General features: G+C 40.2%; 1 protein-coding gene across 2 annotated transcripts in view; it reads left to right on the forward strand.

Moving 5' to 3' along the window:
- LOC131539638 (mucin-2) overlaps positions 1-18813 on the forward strand; it is a 55648-nt gene that overhangs the window by 18836 nt on the left and 17999 nt on the right. For both annotated transcript variants that reach the window (XM_058774299.1, XM_058774300.1), the window contains exons 6-10: positions 2993-3148; positions 6632-6847; positions 7901-7986; positions 8564-8672; positions 11078-11146. In XM_058774299.1, coding sequence (XP_058630282.1) covers positions 2993-3148; positions 6632-6847; positions 7901-7986; positions 8564-8672; positions 11078-11146 — 636 coding nt within the window. The remainder of the gene's footprint in view (positions 1-2992; positions 3149-6631; positions 6848-7900; positions 7987-8563; positions 8673-11077; positions 11147-18813) is intronic.

Raw genomic sequence — 18813 nt, forward strand, 5'->3', positions numbered from 1 at the left:
CACAAAGGCTTGGGGTCATATGAAGTAATTATATATTTACACACTGTATATAGTAATTTGGGCTACTGTATATATTCAAACATTTGGGGTCAGTAAGTTATTTTTATTTTTAAATTAATGCTTTTATTCAGCCAGGATTCAGCAAGGAATTGATCAAAAGTGGCAGTAAATTATAATAATACAAATTTCAAATAAATAATTTCCTTTCTATTCATCAAAGAATCCTGAAAAAAGAAGACTTACAGTTTCCTCAAAAATATTACGCAGGACAACTGTTTTCAACTTTGAGAATGTCATGAAATGTTTCTTGAGCACCAAATCAGCACTAGAATGATTTCTGAAGGATAATTTGACAAATGCATTTAAAAATATATTAAAATAGAAAGCAAAGTGTAATACTATTTCACAATACTACTGTTTTACTGTATTTTTTATAAATTCCTTGGTATGGAGAAACATTCAAAAAACCTTATTGACTCCAAATGCTTGAACTTTTGTGTGACTTTTTATTTTTTATTTCACAAAGTATAAAGTTACTTTAAACTTTCTTACAAATGCCTTTTATGTTTTTAAAGGGGGCTTCCATACATATTAACTACACACGCAGCAACACTCTTTACACGGCAATGCTGATATTTGACAGCTACTAAGCCACTAAAAGAGTTGATATGGAACATTTTTAAATATTTTATGTGATTAATAGATTTTATTTTTAAATCCTGTCATTTTTGTCCACACATTTTGAATATCACCTTTTAGTGTCATTTTACCCCAAGCCTCAATTAATTTCTGACCCTGCCTATAGGCTGATGTACACAAACCCCACATGCACTCACTCACGGACACATAGACTGTCTCGAGAAGCACTTGGCTGAAGATGACGACGAGCTTGACAGCACCAATATGTTTTGAAGTGTCAAGTCAAGTCTCTCTATTGTGTGTGTGAGTGGTAAGCCGAGGGCTGCTCCCATACAATAGCTGTGTGTGTGTCTTCGTGCAGGCAAACAACGAAGCCTTATTTGAATATACAGGTGCTGGTCATATAATTAGAATATCATCAAAAAGTTTATTTATTTTGCTAATTCCATTCAAAAAGTGAAACTTGTATATTATATTCATTCATTACACACAGACCGATATATTTCAAATGTTTATTTCTTTTAATTTTGATGATTAGCGCTTACAGCTCATGAAAGTCAAAAATCAGTATCTCAAAATATAAGAATATTTACATTTGAGTTTGAATAAATGACCATCCCTACAGTATAAATTCTGGGTATCTCTTGTTCTTTGAAACCACAATAATGGGGAAGACTGCTGACTTGGCAATGATCCAGAAGACGAACATTGACACCCTCCACAAAGAGGGTAAGTCACAGAAGGTCATTACTGAAAGGTGTGGCTGTTTACAGAGTGCTGTATCAAAGCATATTAAATGCAAAGTTGACTGGAAGGAAGAATTTGGGTAGGAAAAGGTGCACAAGCAACAGGGATGACCGCAAGCTTGAGAATACAGTCAAGCAAAGCCGATTCAAACACTTGTGAGAGCTTCACAAGGAGAGAACTGAAGCTGGAGTCAGTGCATCAAGAGTCACCACGCTCAGACGTCTTCAGGAATTGGGCTGCCAAGCCACTTCTGAACCAGAGACAACGTCAGAAGCATCTTAACTGGGCTGTGGAGAAAAAGAACTGGACTGTTGCTCAGTGGTCCAAAGTCCTCTTTTCAGATGAAAGTACATTTTACAATTCATTTGGAAATCAAGGTCCCAGAGTCTGAAGGAAGAGTGGAGAGGCACAGAATCCATGTTGCTTGAAGTCCAGTGTGAAGTTTCCACAGTCTGTGATGATTTGGGCTGCCATGTCATCTGCTGGTGTTGGTCCACTGTGTTTTCTGATGTCCATAGTCAACGCAGCCATCTACCAGGAAATTTTAGAGCACTTCATGCTTCCTTCTGTTGACAAGCTTTATGGAGATGCTGATTTCATTTTCCAGCAGGACTTGGCACCTGCCCACACTGCCAAAGGTACCAAAAGCTGTTTCAATGACCATAGTGTTACTGTGCTTGATTGGCCAGCAAACTCGCCTGACCTGAACCCCATAGAGAATCTATGGGGTATTGTCAAGAGGAAGATGAGAGACACCAGACCCAACAATGCAGATGAGCTGAAGGCCACTATCAGAGCAACCTGGGCTCTCATAACACCTGAGCAGTGCCACAGACTGATCGACTCCATGCCACGCCGCATTGCTGCAGTAATTCAGGCAAAACGAGCCCCAACTAAGTATTGAGTGCTGTACATGCTCATACTTTTCATTTATGAGCAAGATTTCTAAAAATCCTTTCTTTGTATTGGTCTTAAGTAATATTCTAATATTTTGAGATACTGATTTTTGACTTTCATGAGCTGTAAGCTCTAATCATCAAAATTAAAAGAAATAAACATTTGAAATATATCAGTCTGTGTGTAATGAATGAATATAATATACAAGTTTCACTTTTTGAATGGAATTAGTGAAATAAATCAACTTTTTGATGATATTCTAATTATATGACCAGCACCTGTATATGTGTGTGTGTGTGTAACTTGTGCATATTTGTGTTTGTCTGTTAGGGTTTAAAATGAGAACTGAATAAGAAATAACCTATAGTTGTGCACACAAACAAATTACGAGGTTCCTAACCGCTAGTGTTATGTGTATATCTGTTAATCTACACTAATCTACACACAGAAGCATCTGGCCAAAAGTCATTCTCAGGAACTGAGATGGCCCTGCAGGGGAGGGTGTAATGATGGTGATTGTTTTGCTCATGGAGGTATTACAATATTCAGTCAGCCTGGAGCAATAATCAAACATTCTGGTATGACAGCTGAGGTAATAGGTTAAAACGTCCATTGCACTAAAATGCAAATTCCTCAAATGAGCGCATAAAGAGATGTTTACACAGTATATTGAGTTTGTATTTACTTATCATGTTTTGGACCGTTTCAGACGAGAGTTTACTGGGAGGGACCCCTGATTCCCTGTCCGACAGGTCACAGTCTGATATCTTTGCTGAGCTGGATGATCTGGCCCCTCGCTCAAGTTCCTGTGTGTCTCCAGACCACCCAGCCGGGAGTCAAACTGACCGATCCTCACCTACCACAGGTAATTCTGCCAAAGCCATGGACACAATTCAAACAGAGGCTTTTTATATTGTCACTGTACTAAACAAAAAGAAGTGATTAAACATTACTGGGAAGATTGTGTTGAGTCAACAATGTATTTTTCTGTACCATTTATTCCTGTGATGGGATATATGAATATTTTGCATTCATATCTCATGTTTTCAGTGTCACACGATCCTTCAGAAATCATTCTAATATGCTGATTTGGCAATCAAGAAACATTTCTTCTTATTATTGTTAAAAAAGGTGTGATGATTAATATTTTTTGTGGAAATGGTGATACATTTCTTTTTCATGTTTCTTTGAGCAATTGAATGTTCAAGAGAACAACCTTTATTTGAAATATAAATCTTTTGACATTATATTCGCCTTTGGTCACTTTAATGCACCTTTGCTGAATTAAATTAAAAAAAATCTTACTGGCCCCAAACTTTTATATATAACAGCAATTAACACTTTTGTTGTTTAATTTTGATAATAACAGTTCTCCATAATGTCAATTTTGATCCATTGACTTGCCTGTGACAAACATAAGTTGCTCCATATTAAATGTTTTCCAAGTAATCAGTTTATTGTCTATGCTAATCTTGTGAACGGCGATAAGCCTGTTTGTTTTAAAACTTGCATACTGGTTCAACATGCCATAATTATTTACTCTCTGTTTCAACAGGAATGTTCACTGGTAAATAAGTTATGCTGTCAGGCGTGGAAAAAGACCGCTGTGTTTACTGATAGAAAATAACTTTGTTTACCGGTGTATTAACGGCATTGTCTCACGACACCGTTGCCCCGCAGACATTATTATGAATCTGTTTGTTGTTGTGAAAAACCTAATCCTTCAATTGGACACAGTCCCTGTCTTCACCCTGCCCCGAGGATTATTATAAGAAAGAGAGGGGGACAGAAACATTACCTAAGTGAATTTTTCCCTTAGGATTTCCTCCTGAATCTTGACAAGGTGTTAAGTATTTCCGCGTGCCTGTGTGACCTGACCTCCTGACCTGACTCTCTCATCTTTCTAACTCCTCTGGATGGCTAACATGTGTTTGTAATGCACAGTGTTTAGCTGCACTGTAATGCATGTAATTATTAGGCACATTGCTATACTGGTCATATTTTTTTCCAAGAACATTTTACCAATTCCAAACCACATCAATCTTAATAACTACTGTTAATTTTGTAATTAATCATTTATAAGTGATATATAATCATCCATGAAGACTGGAAGTGAAAAACTTGTTATATTCAGGTGTGCATAATTAGGCATGATTTATTTTACAGATAAAATGAGCCAAAAAAGAGATTTAACTCAGACAGAAGTCCAAAATTATTAAATGCCTATGAGAAGGATGCAATACTAATGCAATACTAGAATTTGCAAATTTTTTTAGGCTTTAATAATTTTGAACTCTTTTTTGCCTCATTTTATTTGTGAAAGAAAACATGCCTAATAATTATGCACACCTGAATATAACAAGCTTTTCACTTCCAGCCTTCATGGATGATTATATATCACTTATAAATGATTAAATACAAAATTAATAGTAGTTATAAAGATTGATGTGGTTTGGAATTGGTAAAATGTGCATGGAAAATAAATATGACCAGAATATCAACGTGCCTAATAATTATGCACGCACTGTATGTTCAAATCCATATGGAATAACTGTCAGCCTCTGTCACTGAGTAGTTTTTTTCTTCCTTAGAAATGCTTTTGGTGTGGATACAGCAAATTGAACAGCTCAAGGATTTAATTAAGATGACATGAGGAGAGTTTCTATCTGGGTGGCAGTGTTAGACCAAGATTCAAAACCAGGCTTAGTGGTGTTAAAGAGTTAGTGAGTCTTTTCAAAGAAACTTTACCACAGGCTATAGTAATGTAAAATCTCAAATGAGATCTCTCTCATGGATAATTTTGTTTAATACTACCATTTCTCAGATTTTTATCCTATGAAAAAGCGAGTAATCTCACATGTGTCTCTTAAAACCAGCATATATGTTGTGTTTTGGATGTTGGTGTACTGATGGTCGACCAACTTGACCAGCACCAAACCAACATAAACTAGCTGGTATAAGCTGATCTTTTTTTAACAGGGTTTAATATGAGCAATGTAATCCATGCATTTTATATACATAAACGTTGCTATATACATAGCTCTTTACTCTTGCAAAACAGTCCTATTTTGTTCTAGGAGTTGTAGGGGAAAAAAGACAAAAACTGATATTCGAATTAGACAAATGAGAACATTAAAAGGTGGGGGGGGGGGCACTTTTGCAAAAATCTTCATGACATTTTTTTCTGTCTTTGTTTTTCTTCCACTTTGTCTGTGTTCAAAAACAGACATCTATAGAATCTATAGACACAAATAGAATCTTATGGGCCTGTTTATGGAGCCATATCTCTGAAAGGCATTGGTTAACAGTAAAAATTTTGTCTGTGTGTCTGTAAAAATAACGTGTGAAGTGCTGAGATTCATGGTTAGAGTGAGACAGTAGAGTGAATTCCACCAGTTACCACACCTCAGTAGTGTGGGTTGGAGATTTGCATATGTGGCCCATAGCGATCACATTACTTGGGTGTGACCGCAAACACATGACCCTTATGACACATGATGAAAGTGAGCTCCTTAATCCTCCTTTAATAAATACATAAATAAATAAAACATTAAAAAAACAAGAAAGGCATGTCTGGTATTTAGATTTCAGACATGGGCACATTTGACATAACATCTGTCTGTTTAAAATTTATATGGAAGACATTTGTTCATTTCTTGAAGTCCTAAATATTATATATTCATATAAATATAATATAATATTCATATATTATATTATATTATATTATATTATATTATATTATATTATATTATATTATATTATATTATATTATATTATATTATATTATATTATATTATATTATATTATATTATATTATATTTCATTTGTTTTACAGGTATTAGCAATTACTGTCACCAAAAAGATATGGTACAAATTATGATTTTATAATATTTACATCAATAAGTTTCCTCAAAAAGCAGGCACATGTTAGAGCCCAAAGGGAGAGATTGTCTTTTAAAAATGTGATACAAATGTGATCTTTACGATTATGTTGGATACTATACATGCATCTGACAATTAAAAATAATTATTACATTTATTAAACTATTTATTCAAGATAATTAATTTTTATTTTTATATAAATACATTTGATAAATATTAGTGAAATATTAGAATATTATTTATATTATTTTGTACAATAGAGCTCACAAGAAACACCACAAATACATATATTTCTCGTTATCGCTAATTCAGTTCACTCTTCGACATTTATCGCAGATTTGACAAAAAATCTTTTATTTCATTTTCTTTGATTTATCTTTTATCAATTCCAAAAAAAGTGTTTTTATTTCACATCCACATCAAATTAGCTCTGACTGATGTGCATGCTCTTCCTATTATTTCACAGATCTGAGTCCTGGACTTGCAGCACTGACTGTGGGATGTGATTCGGGTGATCTGGGATCTTTGTCCCGTGTGCAGCTCCTGCTATTGGAGCGAAGAGGATCCGAGAGTCCAGGTTCCATCCCAAGCCCCGAATGGTGCCGGACTCCGGACGGGGAGGAGTATGAAACTGGCCTTAGAGTCTGGAGCTCGGGCATTTCCCAATATTATCAGTCCACAGGTACATTACATATCATATAGCAAGCTGCCAAGCACCTGTCCAGTGTAGCGGTGAATGTCTGCATCCGTTTGTGTGTGGGTGTGTGCACGTATAAGCTTGCCTTTCTGTGCGCGTATTTGTGCGTAAAAAGACCGTAGCAGACGCACTGGGCCCTGCTATCTCTCCCCGTCACCTCACATCAGATTGCAATGTTTACATTCACGAGCAACAGCGCCTTGATTGCCTTTAAATAACTCTGAAAAATAGCAGTTAGGAGTGGGGGGGGAAAAATCCCAAGAGGAACGGTTGATTTGAGTTGGGGAAATTTGGCAATTGTGAGAGGGCGTCGGGGAATAACGTTACGGGTGTGCCGATTGTTGGCCGTCCTTGAGAGTAATGTTTTTAGTATTTGTGTATGCGTATGTGTGTGTGACCCCATTGCTGTTACCTTTGAACCAAAGCCGGCATGCCTCTCATCTGTTCCAGGGCGCGCGTCTACAAGTCCTTAACTGAAGCCATAAAGATGTAGCGGTTTGTTGCTCCTCCAGAAAAAAAAACGCTTTATGGAGTTATGAAAAAGTCATATTAATCAAGATAAAAAGTTTATCATTAACCCAAAACCTCCGTTCATCCACACGTCTGGTCGCAATGGCCCCCCTATCAGGACGTAATCCTGCGATGCAGCTATTGTGCATTGTTCAGGCGCAATTCACAGATAAAGGCACTACAAAGGAAAGCCACGTGCGGTGGATCAGATCTGGGAGCAATCTTGATCGAATGTGTTTTGAAATAGTGTTAATGTGTTTCTAAAGTCTGGCACAAACACGCACGGCAGCGCGTGGAGGCCAGGCTCCTCGCTAGGTGTGTCTGCACCTGGCATGCTGCGAGTAGACAGGTGCTGTCGCGCGTTTGTGAGGCACCATTTCTATCAGTATTTGCAGAGGGATTATAGACCTTCAGTCATCTCAAATACAAGGCATTAATCACTCACTGTCGTCCCTCTTCTTGCATTTCTTTTGCTTTTGTATATATTTGGTCTGCACTTGTTTTCAAGCCATGTGTGTCTATTTGCAGTCCCCGACAACCGCAAACCATTAAGTGGCAGAAACAGTGGCCAAGATTCTTTGGCAACTTTCAAGGGACGCAGAAAGTGCCCCGGGGTGAGTACGTCGCTCATAAAACCATTTCAACACACACATAGAGGAATCTATGAGCCACTTTATGGCTGTCGTTGCTGTATGGAGGTGACTGGGGGATTTCTGCTTGCTGCTGGGCGGCAGGTGTGGGGCTAATAAGTCACTACGGATGAGAAAAAGGTGCAGTTGCTTATAGAAAAGGAAGTTGGGCTTCTCTGACTTACCCTGCTGATAAGAGGGCTGAATTTTAGGGCATGGATGTGCCACAGCGGGGCCAAAGGGCAAGGTTTAGGGGGTAAACAGTGTCAGCGAGGGGTATGAGGACTCAAAGCATTGGATGCAGGTGCAAAAGGATGGAGGCATTAATCTTTCTTTTATGAAGGAAGGAGGAAAGCCAGGGGAGGGGTATGGTGGCCTAAACATGAATGTGTTGTAAGCTGCCGTCAATTAAGTTTCAGTACAATAAGGACAGATTACTGTCGACGCTAGGGAGGCCACTGCTTCTTTGCAGCACAGCAGGGCCATGGCTGCAAACACACACATTCATATTTGGTGGTTATGCACTTCTGTCCTGTTTGTGTGTTAATTGTTGTGCTTTTAGCTCATCAGTGTGGGGAGTGTATCAAGGACATCATCATGTTGTTCTCTCAGCTCGAGTGTGTCTGAGAGCAGCTCCGGGAACCGAGAGAAAACCACCTGTGAGGACCAAGGTGTGCCACCACTCACACCACAAAACACATAACTGTTATAAAGGATTTGATTTCAGTTGAGAAATGACACCTGACAGATGGAAATCATAACAATGCTCAAACCAATGTTGAGAATTTAACTTTGGAATGTCACATAAAACATCCAGCATGACAAAGAGAACAATATCGTTGCTTCCTGATAAACTGGCACTAAATATCACTAAGAAAAGTGGGAGAAACCGCTGAATATAATAATTTATATATAATATATAATATATAATAATTTACTTGCACCTCAGAGTGAGCAGACAAAGCACAATAAATGCGGTCATTGCTTTCGGAGGTGGATGCCCGCTGTTTGGGAACACAGTCGTGTACGAGAGTTCTGGAGGCTATTATGTATGGTTTGCTTAAAGAAATATTCCAGGTTAATCTCAATTTGTGGCATTATATTGATTACCACAAAAAAATTATTTTAACTCATCCTTCCTTCTCTTTAAAAAAAGAAAATGATTAGGGCCAGAAACATTCAAATACTCGCTGTTTCAAATGTAAAGCCACAAGACCTGAACAATATGCATGTTCACATGATTCACATGTGAAAAAAAAAAACATTTTTGTCCAAGTTATGTCCAATTTTACAACGTTACAACATAACGTCATAAACCCTAAAACGATTGTAAAAAAATATGATTTAAACAGCTTCACAGACCAAATAGTCTCACCAACGCTACAATTATTTGATAAAATACAGTAAAAACTAATACTGTGAAACATTATTAGTTTAAAATTGTAATTAAAATATTTATTCATGTGATGACAAAGCTGAAGCAATCATTATTCCGGTCTTTAGTGTCACGTGATCCTTCAGAAATCATTCTAATATGATGATTTGGCATTTCTGATAAAAAAATTTAAAAAAACATTTCTTGTTATTATCAGTGTTGAAAACAGTTGTGCTGCTTAATATTTTTGTGAAACTGTGATACATTTTTTTCCTTGAAAGTTTAAAAGAGAAACATTTATTCATTTTTTATCAATTTAATAAATCCTTACTGAATAAAATTATGAATTTATAATTAAATTCTTACTGAACCCAAGATTTTGAACAGTAGAGCAAGTTATTAAATAAATTTATAAGCTTTGCATTTGCTTTTAAATCCTCCAAAAAATTGTCCCTATTTACATCCATTAGGTGAGACACTATAACCTCAATTTTTATTTATTTTAATTTTTTTCAGAAAACAAGTGGCAAGTTGAAATAATAGTTTTGTGGTATGCAACATTATTCCACAAACACTGTTACTGAGCTTAAATTGAATCGATCCAAGAATATTCCTTTAAACCTAAACCGGAAAAAAAAAGAAAAAAAAGAAACCATTTTGACCATAAATGTGCAAAATGCAAAATACATATCCTTGATGTGATCACATTTAACAACTTTCAGTTCAATACCCCTACATCAATAAAGATTTCCTGCATGTGAGCAGCGTAAAACACACCTTTCCAGTCCCAAGCTGAAAGCTCTATCATAATGTCCACCTGAGGGATGAATACCTGCATGTTGCTTGGAGCGTACAGAGTTAAGGTGCCACTCCATGGAGCTCTCATCACTGCCAGGCCAGTGTTTGGTATCCTTGTGTCTCCGGTACAGTTAAGCCACATAATCCCTCTGAGAGGCAGCTGCCTGGTGCCAGGCTTGTCTTCACTGTGTGGCCATCTTATGTACATAAATGAAATAAGGGCCCAGAAAGAAAATTAAGAGTCTGCTTCTTTAATGTACTCTCATCCTACTTCTCAAGATGCAACCACGACCAGACTGGAAATATCCTGCTCAAGCCTGTCCCGCTATGACTGAGCTATATTGCATCTGTCATACCTTTGAAGAATAACGTTAATCACCAGCATCCGTCAATGTGTTGAGAGAGTAATGTTCCATGTTACTTGATCAGTCACCCACCTCCATTAGTGGCTCAGACTGGCATATCTGCAGGGCACAAAGTTGCCCCCAAAACAACCCATTCTAAGGCTCAAGGACATTTACAAGAATTTATTTAATCCTTTTAGGTGCTTAAAGAGATAGTTTAGGCAAAAATTTAATCTTTTAATCAACTATTGTCATGTTGTCGCAAACTCATAGACTTTTACTTCCATGGAAGACAAAAGGAGGAATTTAGGAGGATAATAACACTGCTCTTTTCTATACAATGAAAGTGGATGGTGACCAGGCCTCAAGCACAAAACGCACCATTTAAGCATCATAAGCGTAGTCCTTGTGACTCCTGCACTGTAAATTATTGTTCAAAATATTGCTCACCCTTCATTGTCACTGTATGGAAAAGAACATCGTTCTCATTTAGTGTTTCCCAAAAGAAAAAACATAAAAGATAACTAAATCTAAATATTTTTTGCTGTTTTATCACAAGGTTGTGAATCCCCAGATGAGAATGTCCCGCTCTATTTGTCAACTCTCTCTCCCAGTGCTTTGCTGACAGGTGAGTGGTTTTGCTATAACACCAATGTGGTATTGACAATACTGTTTATATACACACATATATATATATATATATATATATATATATATCACATTTTACACACCAAGTCATAGTCCCAACACCAAAAGACTTTCAGTAACTAACCAGAACAAAATGAATAAGGGACCTTAGGTTCAGTTATTTCACTAAGAGGGGCAAATAAAAGTAATTCACCTCAAAAGAGATGTTACTCATGTAACCTAGGAGATGGTGGGAGTGTCTGAATGCAACGACCCTCCTCAAAGTCCAAAGACATGGTCACTCCTGGGGAGAGGGTCAATGTGGGGTCAGTGCGAGGTCATTCCAGGGCCAGTAGGTATTGAAGAGACCTCAATGTGACTAAAACAGTGGACATGAGATTAACGCCTCCCGCTGAGAAGAGCATGTGGATTATCACTGATTGGGACTCTTGTGATAATCGAAAATAAGCAAAAAAAACTCTTAAAGTAGGAGAATTAAGAGAAGAAAGCACACCACTTACAATCAAAACCACTAATGTTAAAGGGATAGTTCACCAAAAATTAAAATATTGTCATCATTTACTCACTCTCAGGTCATTTCAAATCTGTATGACTTTTCTTTGTGAATCACAAAAGAATAAAAATAAAATAAAATCTTATATAATGATGGTTGTTTCAGACCGCCAGATACTTTCATTATATGGACTGTTCTTCAAAACTGTTCCACAGAAGAAAGAAAGTCATGCAGGTTTGGAACGATATGAGGGTAAATATATGATGGCAGAATTATTATTTTTGGACTCTTTAATCATATAAAGCCTACTGTATCATATTTATTTATCAACATGTTCAAAGAAACAAAAACAGTAGTACACAATCTACTGCATGCCTTCTGTCATCTAATTGATAGTTTAGACTTTTTAGCAAGCAAAAGTTTTAATAAAAAGTTAAAATAAAAAGACTTTTTATTATAATTCTAAAAACATCCCTGTTCAGGTTGTGGTACATGTGTCTTTCTGTTGTGAAATCTTTACTGATTTTTACAATATAAGAATAACATTATCCATACTTTTTTTTTATTTTCTTTTTTTTATTATTTAGAAAAATCATGTTAAAATGAGAGTATAAAATATGATACATTAGGCCTTACATCAGGCCATCAGTATATGTTTAGTCCCCACAGTAAAAACTACAGAGCTTGATCATGAAACTAAGCATTTAAATATCATCTTACACATATTATCGACATAGAGAGAATGATTGCAGGACAACTGATGCATTTTATTTAAGTAGTCTGCTATATGTTATAAAGATCACATTGATTTAGAAGTTATCAGAATGTTTCTCTTACTTTATAGGCCAGCAGCTGCACCAATTTGTATAATTTTGTTCAGTTTGGGCCTCAAACTGCCCAAAAAAAGGCTGATGTATTCTCAACAAAAAACATATATGCAAACCTTTAGATTTTGTCTAAAGGTTCAATAAACTGTCACATTAAAAAAATAATAATAATCTGACTATTAATATGTCAGGCTTCATAAGGATAAAGTGATCAATAGTCTGCTTATTTGTGTGTGACTTTGTGTCTGATTTGAATTGATTTAGATTTTTTCTTTATAAAAATAATGTAATGTGTCTTGATTTTGCAAGACACCATCAATTATTCATCAGCTCAAAGAAACTATTGATTCGCACCCACTAATAAAGGTGTTTCGGTCACTGTTCAAAATGACACATGACACAGTCCCGATTCCCACCAGTGTCGGCTCCCTGACCACTCTTTTGTGCTCCCGGCTAATAATGAATTCATAGGTGTCCTAATCCCTTTTTGTGACGGAATGGCTACTGTTGCTTTTCTCCTGGTCACTCAGGCGACCCCTGCAAGTGTTTATTATAGTCTTTAGCATTCAGCTGAAACTGAAGATGTCACAGAGGGACATGAATGTGCCATCATCCCGGACAAAAACAAGGGCCTAAGCCGGACTGACCCAGGCGGATTGTTCTGGAAGACACCAGGCACTGGCGAACAGATTAAGGGCGTGAATGAAAGAGATGGGGAAGGAGAGATTAGCCATGTTCGAAGCAGGATCGTTTCGCCCTAAAACAGGACCACACACTGACACAGTCATTTTGCCACTATTGTCTTTCTCCCACTGTCACTGAGGGCTTGGAAGCCATTGTTTGCCAAATCCTCAATCGTTTGGACAGCGCTGAGACCCGGATACCGACTCTTTGATTGGCACTTGTCAGCGCTGCTAGAATGGAATGACGAGTTGGGAAACTGAAGATCCAGAAAGGACAATCGGTACCATGAATAATAATCAAGGAGGGATTTTCCCTTTTTCTTCCAGCCCTCCCTCTTTTCTGCCGAAAGTTGGGGGAGAATGGCTCTGGGTGGCACCGCTGAAAGCCTCTTGCCGCCCGATTGTGTTGTTGACGCTCATCCCTTTCTCAAACACACAAAGAAAGAGATACACGGTCGACCTTCTTGCTTCTTTCTGGTGCGCTGGATGCTCGGATTTCCACATGGGAGGGTGGGCAGGGTGTGTGTTAACCAAGGCGGACCAGGGGAGGTTTGTGTTTTGTCTTCCACGGCCTTGTGAGCACCAGGGGAGGGCTAGATGAAGGATTTGACTCTGCCACTCTCAGCCAAATCCAGCTATCTGTCTCTTTCAGGCCGGCCAGTTGGTATGGTAACCTGGCGTGTGTGGGTTTAAGATGGTTTCTAAGCAGGTCAGTGCCTTGTTTCCAGCTTTGACCGTTCAGTAATCACTGTTCTGCATTGGAGGATTAGGCAGTGTAAGAAAAGGAGGTTTTACAGGGAGAGATAGGCCACGCTGAATGGAATTAGTTGGGTTTGGCAAATTACCCTGTGAAACTTGATTTCACACAGCGGTCAGGGTCCGGAGATGTTTAATCCTTTAAAAAATACACCTAGATTTTAGAAACACACTAAATCTGAAATGTATGTTGATTATTACTTTAGTAGATCATTCTGTACAGCCTGACATATGAAATAATAGATAGAAAAATCTGTAGTTTTTATTGTGTGGAGCAAAAAAGAGTGCAATGCAATACAATGATGACTGAGAGACATATTTTATACTCGCATTTTAACAGGCTTTTTCTAAAATCTAATTTAAATCACTGTCATTGGCCAGAAAAGTCACTAATATGATTAATTAACAATTCAAATGTGGTTTCTGTATTTTATTTTAGAACAATAGTCAGTAAAATGTGTTTTTTTCCCAGTGGAAAGTACACCCTGACTTTCTCTGATCTCACGTGTGAAGTCTTGGCAGAATTTTTATTTTTTTTTACAAACAAATGGCTTTCCTTGACTGGCTGATAAAATTTGCATGAACAGAAAACTTTCCATCATCAAGTTTGGGCTGCGGACTCAGATTACAAGGACCAACAGTCTGTGGATCATAAACTATGAATCATAAACTATGTAAACCCGTTTGCCCTTGCAGGATTTATGCAAAGGTGCCTCGTTGTCAGTGCTCTCACGTTGCACAGAGCTGATCACAGATCCATTATGGCCCATTTTCAGAGCTGAGCAAGTGCTTAACTGTCCTTACTCACGTCTCATTTGCCCGTTTTGCAAAACCATAAAATATGGCTAGTGTTTTCACACCATTAAATCTTGAGTGTGATGTATCGGCATCTGCCAAGGTGAGCGATCCATAGCAGTATTAGCCTATATGATCAGAATTCAGATAGAAGCAGAGATACCTGCTCTTATCTGCAATATCTGTAGATATGTGAACTGTGTAACTGTGTATAATACAGATAAATGATCAAGGTATACATAGTATAGTCTTTTGATGGGAACACAACCATTACGAGGAAGAAATTATGTGTCCAGTCATGAGACATTTAACTTCCTCCATGCTGTATATAGAAATATCTGATTATGGTACAAAAGTAAACAAAAATATTGCATGTATCTTATCTAATAATCACAAATAGTATTTAAAAATTGGCACAAACCAAATTCTTGCAGTGAACTAATTTTGCACAATTAACGATTAGTTACATTTTATTATGTGCATTTAGCATTCTTTCCCCCCGCTGTTTATATAACTGAACAGACTTGCAGCCACACCAGTTGAGAACCACTGTCTTAGTGTTGGAAAAAAATACATTTAGGCTACTGTTGTATCTTTGAGCCATCCTGTAATTGCAAATGTAGAAACATAAGACTGAACTTGATGTGTCTTTGTGGGACAATAATTAACAAACTGACCCCAGGAATTCATGTGTGTTTTTGTTAATGAGAATAAGAGCTGATTTTCCAGCTCTCCTCTCTCTCACACTTCAGCACAAAGCCACATCACAGTCCAGTGTTTTAAATTTAAATGCTGAAGAACACACAATCCAGAAACCCCCACAGGTTCAGTGCTAATCGATCTCACTCTTTGTGTCTCTAAACGCAGGAAGTGCTTTGTGAGGACTTCTCAATGAGTTCTAATGAAAGCTGCTAATTTGGGAGCACTGGCAAATTAACAGACCTCCAGGTCTCTCAAGAGAGCATTTTGCTTTTAAATGGTGTCTTTGAGGAAGGACAGAAAATGTGATTATGAAGGGTAAAGAAGGAAGGAAACAGAATAAGTACATTTTGAATGGAAGAGTTAAGGGGAACATTTGAGAATTCTGCCACAGACGGCCCATTGGTATCTGATTCACAGAAAAAGCCAAGTATAGGTACAAAAAAGAAATAAGGCATTGTTTGTAGTCTCACATAGTGATATATCAAAGGGGTACATCTTATTTTATTCTATTTTGAAATTTTCTATTTCAAAATACACTAAATGAGTTAGAGATTAGGATCAATTAGAAGGAAATATAGAATATTAAAAGTCACTGTAGCAGAACATTTTTTATGGGTGGTCCTCATCTTTCCTGGGACCAGTGAGTAGCCCATAATGCAGGGGTTTTCAAACTGGGATCCAGGACAAGAGAGTGCTATGGGGGGTCTGAAAATAATGATAAAAGACATGCAAAGGAAATTTAATGACATTTAATGATTTTTCCATAATTATATGCTGTTTAAAGACTGGTTGGAAATCATGATTATTTTATTCTATTGGCAGCCATTATTTTAATAGCGATACATTCAAACAAATCTGCATATATATTTTTTTTTGGGGGGGGGGGGGTTCTTAAAAAATTATGTATTGTATTGTAAAGTGCTCCGGTGAGATAGCCTCGTGCTCCAGAATCCGCGTGTATTCCTCTTCCTCCGTGAGTGCGCGTTGTGTGCCGGTGTGGGGATAGTGCCTCGGGGCTGGCCGGTCATACGCTGCTTTCTGCGGGGAAATGAGAGGAAGGGTAGCGATCTCATCAGACGAGAGGTCTCTCACCAGTCTGTGCGGGTTGGCAGCTTTTGTAGGTGGCTGATGATTGGTTTCAGGTGTGGCCGGCCAGCCCGTGCGGATGGCGTGCAGGTGTTTCTCCTTCGTTGCCAGGGCGACGCTGATGAGGCCTCGGGACACGCGTCACACTCCCCTAAGCGTCGTCCTGGTCCTGCGAGCCAAAGGGGAGATTGGGGGTGGGAGGGAAGACAAACCTGACAGACCTGCGAAAGCTGACCAGATCCTCGAGAGTCCATCGGCGTTGGCGTTGGCCGTCCCCGCCCGGTGTCGTACGACGAAGTGGAAGTCCTGGAGCGCCAAAAACCAGCGGGTGACCCTAGCGTTGGTGTCTTTGGCCCGGGCCATCCACTGCAATGGGGCATGGTCGGTGTAGAGGGTGAATTTCCTGCCAAGAAGGTAGTACCTGAGCACCAGGACTGCCCACTTGACGGCCAACGCCTCCCTCTCGACTGCGGCGTATCGTTGCTCCGTTGGGGTCAGCTTCCGACTGATATAAATCACCGGGTGTTCCTCACCGTCCTGTACCTGGGAAAGGACGGCTCCCAACCCGGTGTTGGATGCGTCCGTTTGTAGCAGGAAGGGGCAGCTAAAGTCCGGGGCCCGCAGTACCGGTTCTGCGGTGAGGGCCTCCTTCACCTTCCTGAACGCCTCGGCTTCGGTGGGTCCCCACACAATCTTCTCCGGCTGCCCCTTCCTGGTCAGGTCTGTCAGGGGTGCTGCTAAGGAGGAGAAGTTAGGGATAAAACATCGATAGTACCCCGCCAATCCCAAAAAGGCACGCACCTGGGTTTTGGAGGTGTGCCGTGGGGCCGAGAGGATTGCTGCCACCTTCTCTTAGGGCCAAATGAGACCTCGGCCCACCTGGAAGGTACTTCGCTTCATCGAGGGCCAGGTGACATTTCCGGGGATTGGCGGTCAGCCCCGCCCTGCGCAGCTCCAAGAGCACCCTCCGCAGCCGCTCCAGGTGGTCCTCCCAGGTCTCCGAGTGGACGACGACATCGTCCAGGTAGGCAACGGCATAGGACTGGTGGGGCCTCAGCAGGATGTCCATCATCCGCTGGAAGGTGAAGGGAGCCCCATGCAGGCCGAAGGGTAGAACCCGATATTGCCAGTGGCCACTGGGGGTGGAGAATGCAGTCTTGGGCTTGGCTTCCTCGGTCAGTGGCACTTGCCAGTAGCCTTTTGTGAGGTCCAGCGTCGAAATGTAACGGGCTCTCCCCAGCCGATCCAGCAGTTCATCTACCCGCGGCATGGGGTAGCTGTCGAACTCGGAGACCTTGTTTAGGCGGCGGAAGTCGTTACAAAAGCGGAGGGTGCCGTCGGGTTTCGGGACCATGACGATGGGGCTGGACCATGGGCTGCGCGAGGGCTCTATTACCCCTATCCTCAGCATCTCCTGCACCTCCTCTTCGATGGCGTGTCGGTAGGGCCGCTGCCGGACGATGGTTCCGGGTGGTGTGCGGACGTTTTAACAGGTTGATGTGATATAATTGCTCCTCTTTTCTTCTTCCTGGCTGTCACACTCTGTAGGTGACGGGCCCCACTTTCTCGGTCACCGTATACATTCCCTGCCATTTCAACCAAGAACTTGCAGGCAGCAGTGGGGACTAGGACCAAGACGAGGTCTCCTGGTTGGAATTCCCGTGGTTGGGCTGCCCTGTCGTAGTGGCGTTGTTGGGCCTGCTGGGCTTTCCAGAGGTGCTCCCGAATCATGGGCATGACCCTGTCGATCCGCTCCCTCATCTCGCGGACATGCTCGATGGTGGACCGATGGGCGGTAGACCGCGAGGTTGGCGTCCAAACAGGAGCTCGAATGGCGTGAATCCGGTGGAGGCCTGCGGCACTTCCCTGATGCCAAAGAGGACATATGGCAACATCCGGTCCCAATTTCTCTTATCCTCCGCGGCCACCCGACGGAGCATCTGCTTAAGGGTCTGGTTGAAGCGCTCGACCAGCCCATCGGTCTGAGGATGGTACACAGAGGTGCGGATCTGCTTCACTTGAAGGAGGCGACAGAGGTCCGCCATGGTCCGGGACATGAACGGGGTGCCTTGGTCAGTCAATATCTCCGATGGAATGCCGACTCGACTACACAAGAGAAAGAGCTCCTGGGCGATGGCCTTGGACATGGCTTTTCGCAAGGGGATGGCTTCAGGGTAGCGAGTGGCGTAATCCACTATCACCATGATGTGCTCGTGGCCCCGGGCGGACTTCGGCAGCGGCCCAACCAGATCCATTCCTATACGCTTGAAGGGCACCTCGATAATGGGCAATGGAATTAACGGAC

Source organism: Onychostoma macrolepis, chromosome 04 (genome assembly GCF_012432095.1).
Source record: "Onychostoma macrolepis isolate SWU-2019 chromosome 04, ASM1243209v1, whole genome shotgun sequence".
Lineage (NCBI taxonomy): Eukaryota > Metazoa > Chordata > Actinopteri > Cypriniformes > Cyprinidae > Onychostoma > Onychostoma macrolepis.